This window comes from Mustelus asterias, chromosome 1 (genome assembly GCF_964213995.1).
Source record: "Mustelus asterias chromosome 1, sMusAst1.hap1.1, whole genome shotgun sequence".
Taxonomy (NCBI): Eukaryota; Metazoa; Chordata; class Chondrichthyes; order Carcharhiniformes; family Triakidae; genus Mustelus; species Mustelus asterias.
In genome coordinates this window covers 112067514-112092253 of record NC_135801.1, presented here as the reverse complement: position 1 = coordinate 112092253, position 24740 = coordinate 112067514, and the positions used below count along the sequence as shown (strand labels likewise).

Genomic DNA, 24740 nt, shown 5'->3' with positions numbered 1-24740 from the left:
AATGACATGTTGAAGGCTCCGGAGGAGATGCCGTAGCTTCTCCGCTCCGGGGAAGTACTGGACAACGAAGGGTACTCTGTCCACTGTGTCCCGTGTTTGTCTTCTGAGGAGGTCGGTGCGGTTTTTCGCTGTGGCGCGTTGGAACTGTTGATCAATGAGTCTAGCGCCATATCCTGTTCTTATGAGGGCATCTTTCAGCGTCTGGAGGTGTCTGTTGCGATCCTCCTCATCCGAGCAGATCCTGTGTGTACGGAGGGCTTGTCCGTAGGGGATGGCTTCTTTAACGTGTTTAGGGTGGAAGCTGGAGAAGTGGAGCATCGTGAGGTTATCCGTGGGCTTGCGGTACAGTGAGGTGCTGAGGTGACCGTCCTTAATGGAGATGCGCGTGTCCAAGAATGCAACCGATTCCGGAGAGTAGTCTATGGTGAGCCTGATGGTGGGATGGAACTTGTTGATGTCATCATAGAGTTGTTTCAGTGATTGTTCACCATGAGTCCAAAGGAAGAAAATGTCATCGATGTATCTAGTGTATAGCACCGGTTGAAGGTCCCGTGCGGTGAAGAAGTCTTGTTCGAACCTGTGCATGAAGATGTTGGCATATTGAGGTGCAAATTTGGTCCCCATGGCTGTTCCGTGTGTCTGGATGAAGAACTGGTTGTTGAAGGTGAAGATATTGTGGTCCAGGATGAAGCGGATGAGATGTAAAATTGCATCTGGAAACTGGCAGTTGTTGGCGCTGAGCACTGTCCCGAGGCATGGTACATTGGGGAAACTATGCAGACGCTGCGACAACGGATGAATGAACACCGCTCGACAATCACCAGGCAAGACTGTTCTCTTCCTGTTGGGGAGCACTTCAGCGGTCACGGGCATTCGGCCTCTGATATTCGGGTAAGCGTTCTCCAAGGCGGCCTTCGCGACACACGACAGCGCAGAGTCGCGGAGCAGAAACTGATAGCCAGGTTCCGCACACACAAGGACGGCCTCAACCGGGATATTGGGTTTATGTCACACTATTTCACATAAATATTTCTGCCTTTTTTCCTCCTGAGTCTTTATCATGCGATCCTAGAATCAGAATTTATGTCACACTATTTGTAACTCCCACAGTTGCGTGGACCTGCAGAGTTTCACTGGCTGTCTTGTCTGGAGACAATACACATCTTTTTAGCCTGTCTTGATGCTCTCTCCACTCCCATTGTTTTGTTTCTTAAAGACTGGATTAGTTGTAAGTATTCGCATTCCAACCATTATTCATGTAAATTGAGTCTGTGTCTTATAAGTTCTGTTTGTGAACAGAATTCCCACTCACCTGAAGAAGGGGCTCAGAGCCTCGAAAGCTTGTGTGGCTTTTGCTACCAAATAAACCTGTTGGACTTTAACCTGGTGTTGTTAAACTTCTTACTGTACTTCATAAGGTCAGGGGGCTTGCTTTGGAGTTCCTCCTGCTTTAATGGACTGCTGGTCAGCGCATAAATCTTATTGAAACATACGATTCTGAGGAGGATTGAGAGGGCACATGCTGTGAAGATGTTCCTCTCACGGGGGAATCTAGAAGAAAGGGGCACAGTTTAAAAATAAGCCATCTTTCATTTAAGACAGATATGAATAGGAATTCCTTCTGAGAGTTGTTAGTGTAGTATAAAGGTCCAGCACATACAGAGTTAAGGTAGGATTGTACAGTACTACCCATACAGTTATGTAATTGAACAAATGACCAGCACCTAGGGTCAGTCTAGTGTTGGACAGAGCTGTGTGTAAAGCAAGCATGGGGACAGTTCCGAGCTTGAACCCTTTACTGTATAGCTATATATTTATATATGCATAGTTCTTGTAATTAATGTATACATACAATTAACTCACTTACGACTATGAAGACTGCATTAAGACCAATTGAATTATATCCAACACCCTAAAAGAGGTAGTTTTTGGAATTCCCTTCCCCAGAGAGCAGTGGAAGCTGGTTGTTGGATATATTCATGATTCAGTTGAACAGTTTTTGATTGACAAGGAGGACTAGGGTTATAGGAAGTATGCAGGAAAGTGGGGTTAAGACCACAATCAGATTAGGCATAGGTTTATTGAAAGATGGAGCAGGCTCAACAGACCAAATAGCCTACTCCTCTGCTCCTTTTCTTATGATCTTATAAAGACTATATAAGAGTAAATTTTCACCTTAAGTATAAGTTTTCATTGCAGAAAGCTGATCTAGGTTCTGTAGCAATAAGGGAGCTAGAAAAATCTGACAGCATTTATTTTACTGATAACTGAAAAGGTATAAGCTGAATGTTCAGTGATCAAGTTAAATCTGCATTTTCACTCTCCATTAATTGTAAGAACACTAGGATCAACATGTTGAGAATGACTCCGTAACTCTTCTTTAAATTCTTGTCAAAGTACCATCTGCAGCTTAACAGTCAGTATATGCCTCGGAGCTAATGATGTTTAAATTTGGCTTGCTGTTCCCTCTTATGTTAATCAGTTCAGATTATACGTGCCTTTACAAACCTCCCAATGGGATGTGCAAAAGATCCTGAGTCAACAAGTTAACACTTCCTTGCCAATTATCAACCAGGTCGACAATAAAGTTGTGAACTAGCAATAGTTTCTTAATGCTAGAAACATGATTAGCCCATTTAAACTCAAATAATGAGTATGAAAATTGTTTTGGTGGATAGGATTACAAAGACAGTTCAATTTTTTCACAATTGAGGTTAGTATCTAAAATTAATATTAATTGGTGAAACTAGTTTCCAAGTACCTCTTCTTAGACAGTCCCTCGGAGTCGTGGATGACCATTTCAGGCAGTCTTTGGACAGGGATTCCCAGCTGTCAGTGGGAATGTTGCACTTTTTCAAGGAGGCTTTGAGGGTGTCCTTGAAGCATTTCCTCTGCCCCCCTGGGGCTCGCTTGTTGTGTCAAAGCTCCGGGTAGAGCACTTGTTTCGAGGGTCTCATGTTAGACATATGGACAATGTACGGAGTTGATCAAGTATGGTCAATGATTCAATGCTGGGAATTTTGGCTTGAGTGAGACATTGGTGCACCTACAATGTCAATGGATTTGCAGGATCTTGTGGGGGCAGTGCTGGTGGTACCACTCCAGGGTTTTGTGGTGCCTGCTGTACATAATCCATCACTAAACGATTACCACCGTTCACGCCAGTGGGATTTTCCCATCCCATTGCAGTGAATGGAGATTTGATTGGAGTGTGAATGGCAGGTAAGGTCACGCACCCCATTTCTCTGAGCCATATAGGAGAGTGGGTATTACCATTGCTCTAAGACCATGAGCTTGGTGTCTGGTCTGAGGTCTTGGTCTTCAAACACTGGTACACCAAAGGTGATGTTGAACCTTGTCATTGATGTCTGCCCTTGTTGGCAGTGGGCTCCTAAGGTAGGGAAAGTGGTCCACATTGTCCAAGGCCTCGTTGGCTGCAACTGATGTCAAGCTTGAATACTTGAAACAGTCATAATCACCCAAGTTGTTAAAGAGCAGGCAGCAACATTTTTCTCCTAGTTTTAAAAAGAGTTAATAGTAAGTTTGTGAAATTTCCAAGGTGTTCATTAAACTATCTCAATAATTTAATAGGCCATAATTTGGTGTCAAAATAACAGTGAAGCTGATGGTATACACCATTAATTATGTACAAATAGTATAGTCACTTCAAGCAAGGGCAGATGCACATATGAATTAAAAAATCGCAAAGTAGCTGTCTTAGTTAAACTGCTCTGCCATTAGAGTCATGAAAACTGCATCTTTCTATCTGGCTCACCATTGACATACATTCTACAGTGTGAAGTTGCTGTATTTGCTTGGTAGATACAAACTAAATATGCCATAGTAAAGTCTCGTTCATTTCAGTCTAAATACCCTTTTAATGACATGATAATTATTAATTTATATTAAACAAGCTCACTGATACATAAACAGATCCTTTTTTACTTTCCCTTTGTGTTTTTCTCTCAATCCAATCTTTCGCTCTTTTAGCTTCTTTCTGTACCTAATTTGACATTAAATTCATCCAATCTGTAATTTACATTTTCTCCTCATTGCTTATATTGTTAATTTCACAATTTTCCAATCTGATTGGTTAACGAGATATACAATTGCTTGATCCATTCACTCAATCCCCAGATGCCCAGTTTTCTCCATTGTGACAAAGTCAGCGCTCATTTTCAGCAAATAGCCACGAAAAAAATAAGAAAACCTAACCTGGAAAGGGACATCTAACCAATGCAATGCAAAACATCATGCAATTCACTCTTGCAGCAATCTACAGTAGTTAAAGACAGGTGCTGAGAGCTCCCCCTTCCATGATGAGAAAGATTTCCAGCAATTACTGAGACTAGCTTTTTAATTCCAGATTTTAGTAATTCAATTTAAATTCCACCAACTGCTGTGATCGGATTTGAAGTCATGACCCCAGAGCATTAGTCTGGGCTTCTGGATCCCAGTCAAGTGACATTACCAACATGACACTGTATCCTCCTGAGTTTATTTGGTCCTAAAAACAAATATGTAAAGTCTTGTATTTCAACTGCATTCCTAATTTTGGAGCAATAGCTGGTATTTTCTAGACTCCTCTACTAGTTTTTTCCCAAAGTCTTTTCAAAGTTTTTGGGAGATTTATAGAATGAATACTTCTGCACCATTTTGACTGGTGACGTGCTCTAATAACATGATCAGCCAGAAACCCCTTTTCATCAAACATGCCTACACAAGAATGATTTCTAGAATTGAATAGGCGCATGGAAATTTTAACCCAAAGTGAATTTTGAATACAATAACTTTGAATGTGAAATCAATGATTTATGCTTGTATTCTGGGATTTATATGCTTAGATGTTTATGCTTCTTTTGGGCAATCCCTGAAAACTTCGATGATGTATTGGCCATTATGGGACTGGCAATAACATCAATCACATATTTTGCTCCAGGTGCTAACCCCCTTTAACTTCAATGAAAGATGCAAAATTAAGATAAATAAACAGAAAATCCTTCAAAATATCAATGCCTATTGGATAAATGAAATATGTGCCTGGAGTCATAATTTTACATAAAAAGCACATTCCATCATCAACATAACCCTCATGCATTTGATAGTTCATATTTCAGAAACTGACCCCAGGTGTGTATCTTCTGTGCATTAAGCACACATGATGGGAACTTTTATCACGATCAAGACTTTTTCTTTTATTTTCCACAGGGAAATGAGATCAATACCAAGGATAAAGAAATGAATACGTTAATACTATTTTAACCCCAAGTGTATTTATGTGCTCCAGCAAGAAAAAACCTATTATTATGAAAAAATAGCCAGGGATCCTTAAAATTTGTTTAGAATTTTTATGATATTGACAAAAGATCTGAAATGCATACAAAGGATAGAGTCATAGAGGTTTACAGCATGGATACAGGCCCTTCGGCCCAACTCGTCCATGCTGCCCTTTTTTAAAAAAACCCTTAAGCAAATCCCAATTGCCTGCATTTGGCCCGTATCCCTCTATACCCATCGCACCCATATATCTATCTAAGTGCTTTTTAAATGACAAAATTGTACCCGCCTCTACTACTACCTCTGGCAGCTTGTTCCAGACACTCACCACCCTCTGTGTGAAAAAATTGCCCCTCTGGACACTTTTGTATCTCTCCTCTCTCACCTTAAACCTATGCCCTCTAGTTTTAGACTCACCTACCTTTGGGAAAAGATATTGACTATCTACCTTGTCTATGCCCCTCATTATTTTATAGACCTCTACAAGGTCACCCCTCAGCCTCTTACGCGCCAGAGAGAAAAGTCCCAGTCTATTCAGCCTCTCCTTATAACTCAATCCATCAAGTCCTGGAAGAATCCTAGTAAATCTTTTCTGCACTCTTTCTAGTTTAATAATATCCTTTCTATAATAGGGTGACCAGAATTGCACACAGTATTCCAAGTGTGGTCTTACCAATGTCTTGTACAACTTCAACAAGACATCCCAACGCCTGTATTCAATGTTCTGACCGATGAAACCAAGCATGCCGAATGCCTTCTTCACCACTCTGTCCACCTGTGACTCCACTTTCAAGGAGCTAGGAACATGTACCCCTAGATCTTTTTGTCCTGTAACTCTCCCCAACGCCCTACCATTAACTGAGTAAGTCCTGCCCTGGTTCAATCTACCAGAATGCATCACCTTATATGCATGCACCTCGTATGCATCTCGGATGTATAAAGGGGTTCTTTTATCCCTTGTTGAACATATGAAAATATATGTTCCAATTGCAATATTTTCAGAGATTTGTATTATGATGGCAAACCACTCTTCCTAAGAGTATAAAAATGTCTCAAATGCTGAAAGGACATGTTGTCCATTGCTCTTGTCCTCTAGCACATTCTTTCTTGATTTTTACTTCTATTTATGTTCTGAATAATCTCATGTTGTGCTTTATTAACTTGCTTGGTAGATTGCTCTGGGACAGGGGGTGGGGTTTTCAGGGCTGGCGCTGGAATTGTGGGGGCCGCGATCGGGCCATGGGGGGGGGGGGGGGGGGGGCTGGAGGGGCACGGGCAGTGCCAAGGAGGCAGGGCCCATTGTGGGCGGGGCCTAGGGGTGACCAGTGGGTGTGGGGGTTCCGCTGCCACTCTGTAGACAGGATAGGTCTGGGATGGATGAGGGGTGGTCTGCCTGGGGGCGTCTGACCCCAGTGGGGGGGGGGGGGGGATCTGCTGGGGTGAGGGGTGTGGGGGGATCGCCGCTGCTGAGGGGGGTGGGCTGTGCATCAGGGCAATCTGAAATTGGGGGAGGAGTCAGGGCTGGTCCTGGAATTGTTGTGGGGGCCGCGATCGGGCCGAGGGGGGGGGAAGGGGCTGGAGGGACAGCACTGCAGGGGTTCCAGGCTGGCCAGCGATCGAGCTGCCCAGCAAACAGGGAATCTGACAGATCGGGATCACTGCGCGTGCACAGAGTTCTGTCAAACTGTCAAACTCCAGAGCGAAAAGGCCCCATCCCCTGGGTTTTTAATGATATTCATGACTGGGACCCCTGCAGTGCACAGAGTGCAGAGAATCGGGTGAGAAACTGAATTAACAAAACAGTCGGGATTTAGAACAGTTTTCCTGCCAATTCAGCACTTTTGGGAGAATTGGCTCCCATATGTGTCAAGAAAGCTTGAGTGAACCATCCAAGGTGGGTATCTACTGTGGGGAATCCGAGTGATCATTCCTCCTAGTCTCCATGGGAGAGTTCTTGAATAACTGCATGAAGGACATCTGGTCTAGTCCGAATGTAGTAATTAGCACGTAGTTTTTTTGACGGCTGGGACTGGGTGCTCAGATTGAAGAAAAGGTGGGGCAGTGTCAGTCTTGTGCATGAATCAAAAATACACCACCGTTGTCTCCTTTACATCCCTGGGAGTGGCCTAAAATGCTATGCGAATGATTGCATATAGCTTTTGCTGGTTATTTGAGGATTACATGTTCTTAGTTATAATTGATGTACACTCAAAGTGGCCTGAACTGATTCACATGGTGAACAAATAATTGAAAAACATGACAAAATGTTTGCAAGATTAGATAAACCAGAACAGATCATTAGCAATAATGGTTCACAGTTTACTTCACAAGTGTTTGAGGATTATCTCAAAGTAAATAGTATCCAGTATACAAAATTTGCACCTTATCATTTATCAACCAATGGATTAGCTGAAAGGGTCATACAATCGTTAAAATAATCTTTAAAATCTTCAAAAGAGCAAAGGGGTGATTCTCCCAAAAAAATTCTAAGTGTCAAATTCGTGTAAAAACTGGAGTAAATCCCCTTGGTTTTTTAGCTGGATTTTCACGATGAATCTCCCACACACTGTGCACTGCAGAGTGCACTCTGATTCACACTCTGCACTGTGAATCCTGTGAAAGATCAGTGGGCAGGGCCTATTCCCGCTGGAAAGAGTGGGCCACTGTGCATGCACCAATCTGTCCGTGCCAGGATCAGGGCATGTGCAATCGTCCCGCACTGCCAATATGGTCGCTGGCAAGCTCCGTGACCCCCATATCGCTGCCCCTCTGACCCTCCCCCCCATTGCCCAATCACTGGCCTCCTGGACATGTCTGGGCCAGCCTCGAACCCCTCCCCATCTGGCCCACCTCCATCTCTCCCACGCTCCCCCCCCAACCGCAGCCTGACCTCCCTCCCTCTGTCACAGTCAAATGCAGAGTGGCAGCAGGATCCCCATCAATGGCCATGCCCTCCCATTAGACCGCATACCCACTTTGGCCATGCCCCCTTGGCACTGCCTGATGCATTGTGGGCAGAGCAAAGGTGCCCCTTGGGCATTGGCACTTTGCCTGTTGGGCAGTGCCAGGGGTCCAGGCTGGCATTACCAAACTGGCAATGCCCAGGGGACACTTCCGACACTCTGGGGAGCCTCAATGGCCTCTCTTCACTCCAGTGGGGTCGGGCCACCAGCTCCCCACAAATGGGGAGCTATCATAAACCCCGCTGGAGTGAAACACTCCTGGCAGGGGTGGGGGGGAAGGCTGGCGGGCCCGGAGACTTCAGTCTCTGCTAATTATATGTAAAATACATTTAAATGTGTATTTAAATAATTTATGCAGCTCCATGGCGATTTCTGGTGAGGAGGTGATGGCGCCGGAAGTCTGACTGCCGGAGACTTACAGAGGCCATGGCGCCCAGCGGGAAGCCCGTGAAACGGTCTCCGCTTGGGTCTCCTGGCTGGGAGAATCGCCCCCCACCCTCCCCCCATGTGAATAGCTTTTTGACATCTTATAGGAATGCTACTCATGCGACTACCCAAAGTTCACGTGCATTACTACTTTTAAAGAGAACGTTGAAAACTGCGTTTCATTTGTCATTACCCTCAGAAACGTCAGAGACAGTAAGGAGATCGAATGTTGGTGTGTAATTATGCCACAAGTGCGAAATGGGTACCTGCCATTGTTTTGGCAAAAACAGGTCCAATTTCTTACAGAGGTCAAACTGAAGATGAAGTAGTTTTGTGACACAATGCTGACCAATTGTTATCATCTCAAAATGATTTACCTGAATCATCTCCAAAAGTGCCAACTACTTTAGTCCCTAGTGTTGCGAATACTATCACAGAAGACCGAGTTGAATCTGAGTTGCCTGATGATTGTGTCTATACTACTGTACCATGTGAGAATGATAGAGTTAGTTCCAAGCGAAGAAGTATCTACTGAAGTTCCAAAACTTACTTCTAGGGTCAAGGAGAACCAAATTCTAGAACGTCGTATACAACCAAAGAGGAATAGACATCCTCCTGATTAACCTTTTTATTGACTGTGTATAATGATTAATTATGCATAGCACTGTGTCTCAAGTATTATTGATCCCATGGATAGCATCATAGGAATTTGTTGTCATGACCACAGAAGGAAAGGGAGACGGATGTTAATTTAAGTGGTTGTGTAGGTTGTCATAAGGGTGTTGCAGTAGCTGCTGTTTTACTTTATTTGTTCTTTGTACTGGCAAGAGGTCCTAGAATAAATCTGTTGTTAATCTGAATCTACTTGTGCAAACTACATTGTTTCTTTTTGTATAAAACCGACAGCTCCTAACATAGCGGCACAATGGCACAGTGATTAGCTCTGCTGCCTCACAGCGCCAGGGACCCAGGTTTGATTCCCGGCTTGGGTCACTGTCTGTGTGGAGTTTGTACATTCTCCCCGTGTCTGTGTGTGTTTCCTCCGGATGCTCTGGTTTCCTCCCACAGTCCAAAAATGTGCGGGTTAGGTTGATTGGCCATGCTAAATTGCCTCTTAGTGTTAGGAGGAGATTAGTTGGGTAAATGTATGGGGTTGCGGGGGTGGGGCCAGGGTGGGATTGTTCTTAGCGCAGACTCGATGGGTCGAATGGCCTCCTTCTGCACTGTAGGTATTCTATGATTCTATAGTTAGGACATTACAATTTTTTGATCAACTAGATCACAATTTGGCAAGGAGTTTTTACTCGCAGGAACAACTTCAGAATTGTGCCACTCTATACCATGCATCTTCTCTTTCATTTCTTCAGTTTGCTCTGAAGTTCAAGAATTTAATTCCTCTTTTCACGATGAAGTTCTAGCAGTTCAGTAGTTTTAACATTCTAATTTACCAGCAATTCCTTTTCTTTTTCCAAGGCATTTTCCACGACACTTCATAGAGACTTATGATGCTTGAAGTTCATCAAGTGTTAACCAAAGCTCAACCTTTGCTAAGTTTGCTTTAACAAGTTTATCATTTAAACATTTTAGGTCTTCAATCAAATATTCCACTTTCCATGATTGATTCTCAATTCTTCTCACCAATTCTCTCTCTTCATTAGCAGATTCCTCTTGTGGGTGAAAACTTGTTTTCTATGTTAATTAGGTTTTCCTGCAATAGCTTTTGACCACAGTAGTTTTCAAGAGCTGATTAAATCAACATGATCAACTATCAGCTGCAATCCAGTTGTCACCACTTTATTTTTATTCGTTCATGGAATGTGGGTATCACCAGCTGGGCCAGCATTTATTGCCTATCCCTAAGGGAACATTTAAGAGTCACCCACATTGCTGTGGGTCTGGAGTCACATTTGGCCTGACCAGGTAAGAGCAATAGATTCCCTTTTCGGAAGGACATTAGTGAACCGGATGGGTTTTTACGACAATTGACAATGGTTTCATGACTTCTAATTCCCCGGTGGATTTGCCCCTGCACAACAAGTACTCCTGCTTGAGTACTGCTGGGGGGGACAGCCCGCCTGGGGGAAGCAGCAGTGGCCGTGTCTCTGCAGTGGAGTCCAGCCCTGTAACTCAGAGGGCTAAGGAAAAGAGGAGGAAGGCGGTATTAATCGGGGACTCGATGGTGAAGGGGACAGACAGGCGTTTCTGCGGAGGTAGGCGGGATTCTCGCATGGTGGTCTGCCTCCCTGGGGCCGGGATCCAGGATGTCGCTAGTCGCGTCCCGGAAATCCTGAGGTGGGAGGGAGAGGAGCCTGAGGTAGCGGTACATATTGGTACCGCTGATGTGGGTAGGAAGGGAGAAGGGGGCGTGAAAAGGGAGTACAGGGAATTAGGGAGACAGCTGAGAAAGAGGAAAGCAAAGGTAGTAATCTCAGGATTACTGCCTGTGCCACGGGAAGGTGAGGGCAGGAATGGAGTGAGGTGGAGGATGAATGTGTGGCTGAGGGACTGGTGCAGGGGGCAGGGATTCAGGTTCCTGGACCATTGGGACCTCTTTAGGGGCAGGGGTGATCTGTATACAAAAAACGGGTGGAACTTGAACCACACGGGGACCAATATCCTGGCCGGTAGGTTGGCTAAGGCTACTGGGGAGAATTTAAACTAGATAGGTTGGGGGGAGGGGAGCTAGAAGAGTTGACTAGGATCAAGGAACTAATTGATGGGGGGGAGGATGCAGGGGTAAGGGGAATTACAAAATTAATGGTAGAGGAGAGGGTGCAAGTGAATGAAGGCGGTAATTTAGATAAGGGAGTAGAGGGAGAGGGTGTTCGCGACTCATCAAAGCGGGTCCAGATAAAAGCTGGAATAAGGACACTTTGCCTGAATGCACGAAGCATTCGGAACAAGGTGAATGAGTTGATGGTGCAAATCAGCACAAGTGGGTACGATCTAGTGGCCATTACAGAAACGTGGCTGAAAGGTGACCAGGACTGGGAGATGAATATCCAGGGGTATCAGGCGTTTAGGAAGAATAGACAGGAAGGAAAAGGTGGTGGGGTCGCGCTATTAATAAGAGATAATATCAGGGTAGTACTGAGGGATGACATAGGCTCTGAGGAACAAAACGTGGAATCGTTATGGGTAGAGATGAGGAATAGTAGAGGGAGAAAGACACTAGTAGGTGTGGTATATAGGCCCCCAAATAATAATGTTGAGGTGGGGAGGGCTATAAACAAGCAGATAAGGGATGCGTGTAAAAACGGAACGGCAATAATCATGGGGGACTTCAACATGCACATTGACTGGCAGACTCAAGTCGGTAAGGGTGGAATGGAGGAAGAGTTCTTAGAATGCTGTCGGGATAGTTTCCTTGAACAGCATGTTACGGAACCGACGAGGGAACGAGCTATTTTGGATCTGGTATTGTGTAACGAGGTAGGTAGAATTAAGGATCTTATTGTGAAGGACCCTCTTGGGTCTAGTGACCACAATATGGTCGAATTTCTGATTCAGATGGAAGAGGAGAAAGTTTGGTCTCAAACCAGTGTCCTCTGTTTGAACAGAGGGAAATATGATAGGATGAGGGATGAATTGGCTAAGGTAGACTGGGAGAGCAGGCTGGCAGGTAGGATAGCTGAGGAACAGTGGAGGATTTTTAAGGAGATCCTTTTCAGTTCTCAGCAAAAATATATTCCAGCAAAAAACAAGGATTGTAAGAAAAGGGAGAACCAGCCGTGGATAACGAAGGAAATAAAGGAGAGTATTAAAATAAAAACAGCTGCGTACAGAGTGGCCAAAAATAGTGGAGAAACAAGTGATTGGGAAAAATTTAAGAAACAACAAAGAGAGACTAAGAAAGCGATAAAGAAAGGAAGGATAGACTATGAAGCTAGGCTAGCAATTAATATAAAAAATGATAGTAAAAGTTTTTATAAATATATAAAAAGGAATAGAGTGGCTAGAGTGAATGTTGGACCCTTGGAGGACGAGAGGGGGGAGTTAATAGTGGGAAATGAGGATATGGCTGAGTCTTTAAATAAGTTTTTTGTGTCGGTCTTCACGGTGGAGGACACAAATAGTATGCCAAATATTAACGATAGAGGGTTGGCAGCAGGAGAAATACTTAATACGATTAATGTTACCAGAGAGGCAGTGCTGGGTAGACTAATGGGACTGAAGGTGGACAAGTCCCCGGGTCCGGATGGAATGCATCCCAGGGTATTGAAAGAAATGTCAGAGGTAATAGTGGATGCGTTAGTGATTATTTATCAAAACTCGTTGCATTCTGGGGTAGTGCCGGTTGATTGGAAAACGGCTAATGTTACGCCGCTGTTTAAAAAAGGAAGGAGACAAAAGGCGGGTAACTATAGGCCGGTCAGCTTAACGTCTGTAGTAGGGAAAATGCTGGAATCCATTATTAAAGAGGAGATAGCAGGGCATCTGGATAGAAATGGTTCGATCAATCAGACGCAGCATGGATTCATGAGGGGAAAGTCGTGCTTGACGAACATGTTGGATTTTTATGAAGATGTGACTAGGGCGGTTGATGGAGGAGAACCGGTGGATGCGGTGTTTTTGGATTTCCAAAAGGCGTTTGATAAGGTGCCCCATAAAAGGCTGCTGAAGAAGATTAGGGCACACGGAGTTGGGGGTAGTGTGTTAAAGTGGATTGGGGACTGGCTATCCGACAGGAAGCAAAGAGTCGGAATAAATGGGTGTTTTTCCGGTTGGAGGAAGGTAACTAGTGGCGTGCCGCAGGGATCGGTACTCGGGCCGCAACTGTTTACCATTTATATAGATGATCTGGAGGAGGGGACGGAGTGTAGGGTAACGAAGTTTGCAGACGACACAAAGATAAGTGGAAAAGTGAATCGTGTGGAGGACGGAGAAGATCTGCAGAGAGATTTGGACAGGCTGAGTGTGTGGGCGAGGATATGGCAAATGGAGTATAACGTTGAGAAATGCGAGGTTATACACTTTGGAGGAAATAATAACAAATGGGATTACTATCTCAATGGAAACAAATTAAAACATGCTACCGTGCAAAGGGACCTGGGGTCCTTGTGCATGAGACGCAAAAGCCCAGTCTGCAGGTACAACAGGTGATCAAGAAGGCAAATGGGATGTTGGCCTATATTGCGAGGGGGATAGAATATAAAAGCAGGGATGTCTTGATGCACCTGTACAGGGCATTGGTGAGGCCGCAGCTGGAATACTGTGTGCAGTATTGGTCCCCTTATATGAGGAAGGATATATTGGCATTGGAGGGAGTGCAGAGAAGGTTCACCAGGTTGATACCGGAGATGAGGGGTTTGGATTATGAGGAGAGGCTGAGGAGATTGGGTTTGTACTCGTTGGAGTTTAGAAGGATGAGGGGGGATCTTATGGAGACTTATAAGATAATGCGGGGGCTGGATAGGGTGGAGGCGGAGAGATTCTTTCCACTTAGTAAGGAAGTTAAAACTAGAGGACACAGCCTCAAAATAAAGGGGGGTCGGTTTAAGACAGAGTTGAGGAGGAACTTCTTCTCCCAGAGGGTGGTGAATCTCTGGAATTCTCTGCCCACTGAGGTGGTGGAGGCTACCTCGCTGAATATGTTTAAAGCGCGGATGGATGGATTCCTGATCGGTAAGGGAATTAAGGGTTATGGGGATCAGGCGGGTAAGTGGTACTGATCCACGTCAGATCAGCCATGATCTTATTGAATGGCGGGGCAGGCTCGAGGGGCAAGATGGCCTACTCCTGCTCCTATTTCTTATGTTCTTATGTAATTCATGATTTGCTGGAATTACTGTCTGCACTACCCAAATCATTACCCATAATAAAATCTGTCCCTTCAATAGGTGATTTAGGTAAAATTCCCACTGTATCAATCCCATTTATGAAGGCACTTCTTAAACTGACTTCACACAGAGATGGGTTCATACTTTCGATTAATATCCCATATTAATACTTTTTGCTTCTTTCATTTTGTGTTCCGAATAATTTTATCATCAACTGCCATCAATGATCTGCCCCAGTACATCTCAAAATTTAGATTTGTTTATTTCTAATGTCGGAACAGTACGGGAACACCTCTTCCTTCAAAACAAAACATGCATATCTCTAATAGCTTGACCTAATTCACTAGTACTCAAAGAATTCTCTGAACTATCCTGAGCCATATCCCCCATTCTTGTAGATTCTGAGGGAACATATTTCACTTGTGCCACTGCTACAGTTTTAACAACCATTACCTTGTCTGCTGCTACCTTTCCTGCTACTGCAATTGGTTTCATTTCCATCAATCTGCCCTACTATGTTCCATCTTGGTATAATGGAAACAATGAGGTCTGCGAATGTTACTTCCACCTTCAGCACTTTCCTTTCTGGTCTGAGATGAAATTTCTTGACCATTCCCAACTGCTGTTGCTTCCTTCTACAGTTACTTGCTTTCCTTTCACCTTCCCACTTTCTATCTCTCTCTGGTTGATAAGGATGATGAGAAAAAGCTTTGGGTCCACTGACCAGCTCATAATAGTCAGCCATCTTGGTTACCTGTCTAGCTGTTTAACCCTCTGTTCTTTAACAGGGTCCTAACTGCTGAAGGAAATGCATCTTTAAATTCTTCCAGGAGAATTATTTCCCTAGGTGCTTCATATGTTATCTCTACCTTTAATGCCATATCCAACATTCAAAATTGCCTTGCTTTAACCTCTTGAATTCAATATAGGTCTGTCCAGGCTGTTTCCTTGCATTCCGAAAAAAACTGTCTTTATGCTTCAGAAACCATCTCATACACATTCTTTCCTTACTACATCACACTCTGCATATACTTCCGACAGCAGTGCATATTTTTATTTTTATTCATTCATGGGACATGGGCGTCACTGGCTGGTGAACATTTATTGCCCATCCCTAGTTACCCTTGAGAAGGTGGTGGTGAGCTGCCTTCTTGAATCGCTGCAGTCCGTGTGCTGTGGGTTGACTCACAATGCAGTTAGGAAGGGAATTCCAGGATTTTGACCCAGCGTCTGCGAAGGAACAGTGATATATTTCCAAGTCAGGATAGTGAGTGATTTGGAGGGAAACTTGCTGGTGGTGATATTCCCGTGTACCTGTTGCCCTCGTCCTTCGAGTTGGAAGTGGTCATGGGTTTGGAAGGTGCTGTCTAAGGATCTTTGGTGAATTGCTGCAGTGCATCTTGTAGATAGTACACACTGCTGCTACTGAGCGTCAGTGGTGGAGGGAGTGGATTTGTGGATGTGGTGCCAATCAAGCGGGCTGCTTTATCCTGGATGGTGTCAAGCTTCTTGAGTGTTGTTGGAGCTGATCCATCCAGGCAAATGCGGAGTATTCCATCACATTCCTGACTTGTGCCTTGTAGATGGTGGACACGTTTTGGGGAGCCAGGAGGTGAGTTACTCACCGCAGTATTCCTAGCCTCTGACCTGCTCTCGTAGCCATTGTATTTATGTAGCAAGTCCAGTTGAGTTTCTGATCAATGGTAACCCCAAGGATGTTGACAGTGGGGGATTCAATGATGGTAACACCATTGAATGTCAGGGGGTGGTGATTAAAGTGTCTCTTATTGGTGATGGTCATTTTCTAACATTTATGTGGCATGAATGTTACTTGCCACTTGTCAGTCCAAGCCTTGATATTGTCCCAGATCTTGTTGCATCTGAACATGGACTGCTTCAGTACCTGACGAGTCATAACTAGTGCTGAACATTGTGCAATCATCCGCGAACATCCCTACTTCTGACCTTATAACGGAGGGAAGGTCATTGATGAAGCAGCTGAAGATGGTTGGGCCGAGAACACTACCATGAGGGACTCCTGCAGAGATGTCCTGGAGCTGAGATGACTGATCCTCCACAACCACAACTATCTGCTTATGTGCCAGGTTTGACTCTAACCAAAGGAGAGTTTGCCCCCTGATTACATTGATTCCAGTTTTGCTTGGGCTCCTTGATGCCACACTCAGTCAAATGTGGTCTTGATGTCAAGGTCTGTCACTCTCAGGTACTGATACGCTGATGGTGTTTTTGTTCTCAAAAACACCATCCACCAGGTACATGGTACATACTCTTGCAACTCGGCCAACGTTGTCTACCTGCGGAGACCATGCAGATGCTACGACAACAGATGAATGAACGCCGCTCGACAATCACCAGGCAGGAGTGTTCTCTTCCTGTTGGGGAACACTTCAGCAGTCATGGGCATTCGGCCACTGATCTTCGGGTAAGTGTTCTCCAAGGCGGCCTTCACGACACACAACGCAGAATCGCTGAGCAAAAACTGATAGCCTAGTTCCGCACACATGAGGACAACCTCAACTGGGATCTTGGGTTCATGTCACACTATCTGTAACCCCCACGACTTGCCTGGGCTTGCAAAATCTCACTAACTGTCCTGGCTGGAGACAATACACATCTCTTTAACCTGTGCTTAACCCTCTCTCCACTCACATTGTCTGCACCTTTAAGACTTGATTACCTATAAAGACTCGCATTCCAACCATTATTTTGTAAATTGAGTTTGTGTCTTTATATGCCCTGTTTGTGACCAGAACTCCTACTCACCTGATGAAGGAGCAGCGCTCTGAAAGCTTGTGGCTTGTGCTACCAAATAAACCTGTTAGACTTTAACCTGGTGTTGTGAGACTTCTTACTGTGCTTACCCCAGTCCAACGCCAGCATCTCCACATCATGGCTGTCTATTTAATTCAGAGCTCTTTATTGACTTTTTACTTGAGTTCCCCTGAACAGGACCTTGTTCAAATTCCTGTTTCCTTTTCCCACTTTGATTTCACAGTCTTCTTGGAACTCACTTTTGTCCCATTCCCTGGTTTCTGGGACTTTCTTTTGTACTTTTAGTATATCTGTTTCCTGCAGTTCCTTCTGTTGTCTAGCCCTTCCTGGTACAAGCATATAACTAACTGAAAAGTTCTTGCTGTCCCAGTGTGTTCCCTGGTTGCTAAGCAACAGTCTGTTTTTTCTATACCCTTGTATTTGCTTAATGTCATAAACCACCATTACAATGCAGGCCTCTGAATTAAACTGAAGTTATTAACCCTTGCAAATACAAAAGCACAAAATTAAACTTTCTTAAAGTTATACTTACTTCTAATATCCATAAATACAGATATGAATTACTTAAACCCACCTCTATTTCCTGGTAACAGTAAACGCTAGCCTTGCTAAGAATGCCCACATTCCATTTTAATCCAGAAACTCAACTAATGTTCTGGGAACCCGGATTTGAATCCCGCCACAGCAGTTGGTGGAATTTAAATTCAATAAAAAATATCTGGAGTTAAGAATCCAATGATGACCATGAAACCATTGTCAATTGTTGGAGAAACCCATCTGGTTCACTAATGTCCCTTAGGGAAGGAAATCTGCTGTGCTTACCTGGTCTGGCCTACATGTGACTCCAGAGCTACAGCAATGCGGTTGACTCTTAAGTGCCCTCGGGCAACTAGGGATAGGCAATAAATGTTCACCAGCCAGCGATGCCCATGCCCCATGAAGATATAGAACATAGAACATATAGGGAGTACAGCACAGAACAGGCCCTTCGGCCCATGATGTTGTGCCGAGCTTTATCTGAAACCAAGATCAAGCTATCCCACTCCCTATCATCCTGGTGTGCTCCATGTGCCTATCCAATAACCGCTTAAATGTTCCTAAAGTGTCTGACTCCACTATCACTGCAGGCAGTCCATTCCACACCCCAACCACTCTCTGCGTAAAGAACCTACCTCTGATATCCTTCCTGTATCTCCCACCACGAACCCTATAGTTATGCCCCCTTGTAATAGCTCCATCCACCCGAGGAAATAGTCTTTGAACGTTCACTCTATCTATCCCCTTCATCATTTTATAAACCTCTATTAAGTCTCCCCTCAGCCTCCTCCGCTCCAGAGAGAACAGCCCTAGCTCCCTCAACCTTTCCTCATAAGACCTACCCTCCAAACCAGGCAGCATCCTGGTAAATCTCCTCTGCACTCTTTCCAGCGCTTCCACATCCTTCTTATAGTGAGGTGACCAGAACTGCACACAATATTCCAAATGTGGTCTCACCAAGGTCCTGTACAGTTGCAGCATAACCCCACGGCTCTTAAACTCCAACCTCCTGTTAATTTAAATCATTTTTTATATTATTAACGAGGCCCTCACCACATGATCTCCCCTCACTTAATTTACAACTGGTATATAAAGGTGTATAAAGGATTCCTTGGGGGCACAAAAGGGCAGTATAGCTCCCTGCGGGAGAGAGGACATGCCCTGGCAGTGTCCTGGCACAACTGATGGCGTAAATCATACCCCCTAATTTTTTTTTGTCAGAGTGACTCAAGATCTGGTTTGAAAACTCGACCGTGCATCTGGAGAGATACTTACTGGTTTTCAGTTGGAGTCCAAAACTCTAACAAATTAGAGGAAAATTCCAATACTTCCAAATTTTGTGTCATGAGTTTTGAAATTTTGCCCTGTGCACCCAGGTCCATGCCATTAACAGGAGAACAGGAGTCCTAGCACTGACTCCTGGGGAGCACCAACTTTCTTTGTCTGAAAAAGAACTGTTCACGACTATTTCCTGTTTCCCTTCACTCAGCAAATTTCATATCCCACGCTGCTACTTCCCCTTTATTTCTTGGGCTCTATTTTTGTTGACAAGGTTGCTGTGTCACATTTTATCACATGCCTTTTGGAAGCTCATATACACCACATCAACTGTGTTACCCTCATCAATACTCTGTTACCTCATGAAATTACATCTCATCTAAGAAATTACAGGTGGGATTTTTCTCCATCTCTGTGGCATGTTTTGCAGCGGCGTGCTGCTAGCTGGTGGTGGGATCTTATGGTCCTGCTGTTGCCAACAGAGTTTCTTGTTGAATGCACCCCTCGTCACCGGGAAACCCGTGGCAGGGGTACACCATTGGCGGGACCGTAAGATCCCGTGAACAGCAGCAAGATTTTGGCATACATCCCTGATAATGTTGTATTCCCACACTACGACACTATAAATCAGTCTAAATTCAGCTCTTTTCGCTCCTTGCAGATGCTGCCAGACCAGATGAGATTTTCCAGCATTTTCTCGTTCGGTTGCAGATTCCAGCATCCGCAGTAATTTGCTTTTATCCAGTGTTTGACACTCTGCCATTTCTCTTCCTGGAATGCCTCCCCTGAAGAAGTACTGCTCTTCTCTCTGACAGGATTTCCGTATGTCTCTCCCGCTCCCCACCGCCCCCCCACCACCCACCTTCACTGCTTTCCATTTCTCTCTTAGTGTTGGCAAGGTATTTACCAAGACTCGCTTCCACAGCCACATTTCCTTCCTCAGTGACTGTTTTCGTCTCTGACTTACCCCACTGAATTTCAACTCAAATTCCACCCTGCATGTAACCTCCAGGATTACAGGTACCTTCAGGATATACAACATTCTTCGAACTACTGTTCTCACCACATCCTGAAAGCCCCACTCAGTGTCATGCACTGCCACATGAAGACACTCGACATCTCTCTCCAGCAGCACTGTCTTACTCTCTCTCAAAGCTGTCCCTGTCCTCAGTTTCATTTCATCCTCCACATCATTTGACATCTTAACAAGAAACTTTTCCTGTTTCTTGCAGATGTTAAGGAATGCAAGCTTCAACAACTCAACACCACCACTGCCCATCCTAGGCCCTCCACCAGTCCCAATCCCTCGAACTCCATCACTTCTAGCCTCAGCCCTTGCCGTGTCTTCACCATACCCTCTGACCTTTCCCTCTCTGAGGTTGAGCGTGCTGTCTCAGCAAAGGACACAGCTTTGTACCCTTACGTCCCCACCTCAATGAATTGCGGGCTCGACATGATGTTGAACTCTTCTTCCATTGCCTTTGTGTCCGTGCCCACTTCTTTGGGCAAGAGTCCTCCCCCCGTTCCACAGATCCTTTCACATGCCTCCAACATTCTGCTTCCAATTGGACACTCCTGCCAGGACAATTATCTGTCCTCGATCTTTTCATTGGGAACTGTCGATGGGACATTGGCCGTCTTAATTTTTCTGCCCCCCTCACCCATTCCAACCTCTGTCCTTCCGAACTTTTCACTCTTTGCTCCCTCAGGTCTGACCCCGACTTTGTCACCAAACCTACTGACAAAGGGAATGTTTTGTCCTCTGGCACACTGACCTCTACCTCGCAGAGACTGAGCACCAAGTCTCAGATACTTCCTCCTACCTCCCCCTGGACCATGGTCACATCACTGAACATCAAGCCATTATCTCCAACACCGTCACTGATCACATTTCCACCAGATGCCTTCCAACCTCATAGGCTCCCAACCGCAGATAGCCCGCTTCTACCTACTTCCCAAAATCCACAAAAAAGGACCGTAGGTCCATTGTGTCAGCATGCTCCTGCCCCACCGAACTTATTTCCTCTTATCTTGACTCCATCCTCACTCCTCTGGTCCATTCCCTCCCCACCTACATCTGGGATTCCTCTGTTGCCCTGCATCATATTGACAGCTTTCAGTTCGCAGGCCCGAAGTGCCTCTTATTCATCATGGATGTGTAATCTCTCTACACCTCAATTCCACACCAGGATGGCCTGAGAACTCTTTGTTTCTTTCTTGAAAAAAGACCTGAACAATTTTCATCCTGCATCATTCTCCCCCGCCTGACTGAACTTGTTCTATCTGTCAACAACTTCTCCTTTAACTCATCCCACTTTCTCCAAATCAAAGGAGTAGCAATGGATACCCACATGGGTCCTAGCTATACTTGTCTCTTTATGAGGTATGTGGAACATTCCTTGTTCCAGGACTACCCGGGCCCCCTCCCACAACTCCTTTACTGGTACATCAATGACTATTTTGGTGTCGCTTCATGCTCTCGTCCAGACCTGGAAAAATTCATTGACTTCGCTTCCAGTTTTCATCCCTCCATCACCTTCACCTGGTCCATCTCAGGCTTCCCTTTCCTTCCTTGAGCTTTCTGTCTCCATTTCTAGCAATAGACTATCTACCAATATCCATTACAAGCCCACTGACTCCCACAGCTATCTGGACTACAGCTCTTCACACCCCACATCCTGTAAGGACTCCATCCCTTTCTCTCAGCTCCTTCGCCTCCGACGCATTTGTTCCGATGATGCCACCTTGCAAAGTGGTGCTTCTGATATGTGCTCCTTCCTCAACCATGCTTTCCCACCTACAGTTGTCGACAGGGCCCTCAACAGTGTGCCATCTCCCACGCCACGACCCTCACCCCCTCCCCTCCCTCCCAGGACAAGGATAGAGTCCCCCTTGTTCTCACATTTCACCCCGCCAGCCTCCGCATGCAAAGCATAATCCTCCACCATTTTCGCCAAATCCAGCATGATGCAACCACCAAACGTATCTTCCCTTCATTCCCCCTGTCAGCATTCCACAGAGGCTGTTCCCTCCAGGATAACCTAGTCCACTGTTCCACTATACCCAACACCTCTCCCATTACCCATAGCACCTTCCCATGCAATCCCTGCCCCTTTACCTCTTCCATGTTCACCATCCAAGGTCCAAAACACTCATTCCAGGTTAAGCAGCGTTTTTCTTATACCTCTTTCAATTTGGTCTATAGCATTCGCTGCTCCCAATGTGGTCTCCTCTATATCGGAGAGACCAAACGTAGACTGGGTGATTGCTTTGCTGGGCACTTTCGGTCTGTGCGCAATCAGGACCCTGACCTTCCGGTTGCTTGCCATTTTAACACACGATCCAGCTCCCATGCCCACATGTCTGTCCTTGGCTTGCTGCAATGTTCCAGTGAAGCTCAATGCAAACTGGAGGAACTGCATCTCATCAAGGCTCGGCACTTTACAGCCTTCCGGTCTCAACATCGAATTCAACAACTTCAGATGATTAGCTCTACCCCACCTCAACCCCTTTGTTTTTATTTCATTTCATTTTTTTTACTGTTCTCTGTTTTATTTCTTTGTCTTTCTTTCTTTTCCTTCCCCCCACTCTTTCCCCCTATTTTATCCCCCCTTTCCTTACCTTTTCTCCCCTTTTGCTTCCCCTTTTTCTCAATTTTACCTCCCCCCCCCCCGCCGCCCCCCGCCCCCCCCACACACACACATCTTCATCTGTCATAGCTTACCCTCTGATTTCAGCTTCCCTGCCGTTTGGCCATTCACATCTTCTATTCTCTCTGTGGACTGCCATTAGCAATCTTTTCCCTTGGTTTCTGTGGCTTTGCCTCATCTTCCATTCCCTCACCCTGCAGTATAAATATCTCCCACTTTCTATACCTTTTAGCTTTGACAAAGGGTCATCAGGACTCGAAACGTCAGCTCTTTTCTCTCCTTACAGGTGCTGCCAGACCTGCTGAGATTTTCCAGCATTTTTATTTTTGGTTCCAGATTCCAGCATCCGCAGTGATGTGCTTTTATTTTTGAACCTACAACACATTGACCCCAAGAGGACAGTGCTCCCGCTGAATGAAGGTTTACATAAATAATGTCAAATATTCCAATTTTTCAAAATTTGTCTCAATTACCACTTTTAAATCTCTAAACCAAGGAAAATATTGTGACTTTGTACAAGTTTATGTATATTCAGTTGTCAAACCAAGAAGCTGTTCTTAATTTCATCATTGAACATCCATAGCTCCGGATTCCAGAAACATTTCCTGTCTTTTGCTTTTTGTTAGAGTAAGCAATATTGAAAAAAAATAAGCTAAATGTAATTGTGGCAGGCATTTCAATCTGGTCTCACAGACCGTGTTACTCTGAAGTGTACCTGGATTGCACTGACTATTGTTCAGCCTTTTCCAGTGCGGTGTTGCTTTAAGGCGCTGCCAAGAGAAGGTCGCGGGAGGGGTTTCGTTTTCTTTTTACGTCCCGAAATGTCGAGTATTGTGTGAGCTCAGCGTGAGCCTATTGAAATCGAGTACAAGTGAGACTTCTCAAGCAGTCTAATGAGGAGAGGGAACCGGTGATCGCAGGATACAGCCTATCTTACAATGCTGTCAGCGCAACAACGCTCTGCACTCAAGCCTGAGGAGCAGTACCAACAAGTCAGCACCACCAGGGTAAGGGACAAACCCAGGGGCACAGCAAGCACCAGGCACAATGTTGGGCTGCTTTGCCCTAGGTTTCTGTGGGTCTGCTTTACTTTGCTAAAATGCCAGTTGGTTCCACCGCAATTCAACAGTAACTGGAAATTAGTAGGCTTGTTGAGTTGGCAGAGAATGAAACGGCTTAACTTTCTTTAGTTGCGTTTTAATGGTTTGTTGTTTGTTGAAATAAAGTGAATAGTGCCAGCAGCCTTAGCTATTGCTCGCTCGGGAGGCGCAACGTTTATTAAACACTTGGATTGGGGAGGAACTGCAACCGAGAATCAGATACAAATTGTACATGTAAGTTCAATGATTTGGCCAAACTGGCGCGTTAGATTCAGATACACATTTAAACTCTGTAAAATTTAACGTTAGATCCAGAAAATCGTCAAGTGGACCAAGTGAAAGTTTGTTGGTGTTGGATAAGGCGGTTCAGTGTGAATGAGTGTATTCCTCTGGTTAGCAATTGTTCAGCCTTGTTAACAGGTGGTGCTGCGGCTTTGCCTTACACTTTCAGACCAACATCCAGGACTGTTGGGCTCTCGGCTCGTTGGGTGGAATGTAAGTAGACCAAAATGTGGTTTAAAATGTGACGAACAACCCGGCTTTTATTTTGTATGTTTGTGTATCTGAATTTACATCAGACAGTGGAACGAACAGCATCAATGCGCATTTAAAACCGCAAAACTGACTTTAACTTGCTCTGTCCCGTGTTCTGTATGGTTGGATGCAGTATTTGGCAAAAGATTTAACGTCGGCATCAGTATTGGACTTTCTACTGTGACTGTTTGAGTCCCATTATAAGTTTCAAGTTTAAAAACAAGACCTGATGTGATAGTCTACTCTCTGAATTCCTATTTTGTCCGAGTTATCTTTATTTTTGTGTAAACTTTGCCTCTCTAAGATGTAAATTTAGTTCGATCTCCAGAGTACCCGGGACTTCAGGAGTAGAAGTTGGCACATTCTCTGAATGCTCTTTTCCACTGTGTCTTATTCAACCAA

General features: G+C 44.8%; 1 protein-coding gene across 1 annotated transcript in view; it reads left to right on the top strand.

The window, feature by feature from the left end:
• Positions 1–23525: 23525 nt before the first annotated feature.
• Positions 23526–24740, top strand: part of corin (corin, serine peptidase) — a 207132-nt gene continuing 205917 nt past the window's right edge. Inside the window, exons 1-2 of the mRNA XM_078238027.1 lie at positions 23526–23532; positions 23938–24038. Of these exons, the coding sequence (XP_078094153.1) occupies positions 23526–23532; positions 23938–24038 (108 nt within the window). The remainder of the gene's footprint in view (positions 23533–23937; positions 24039–24740) is intronic.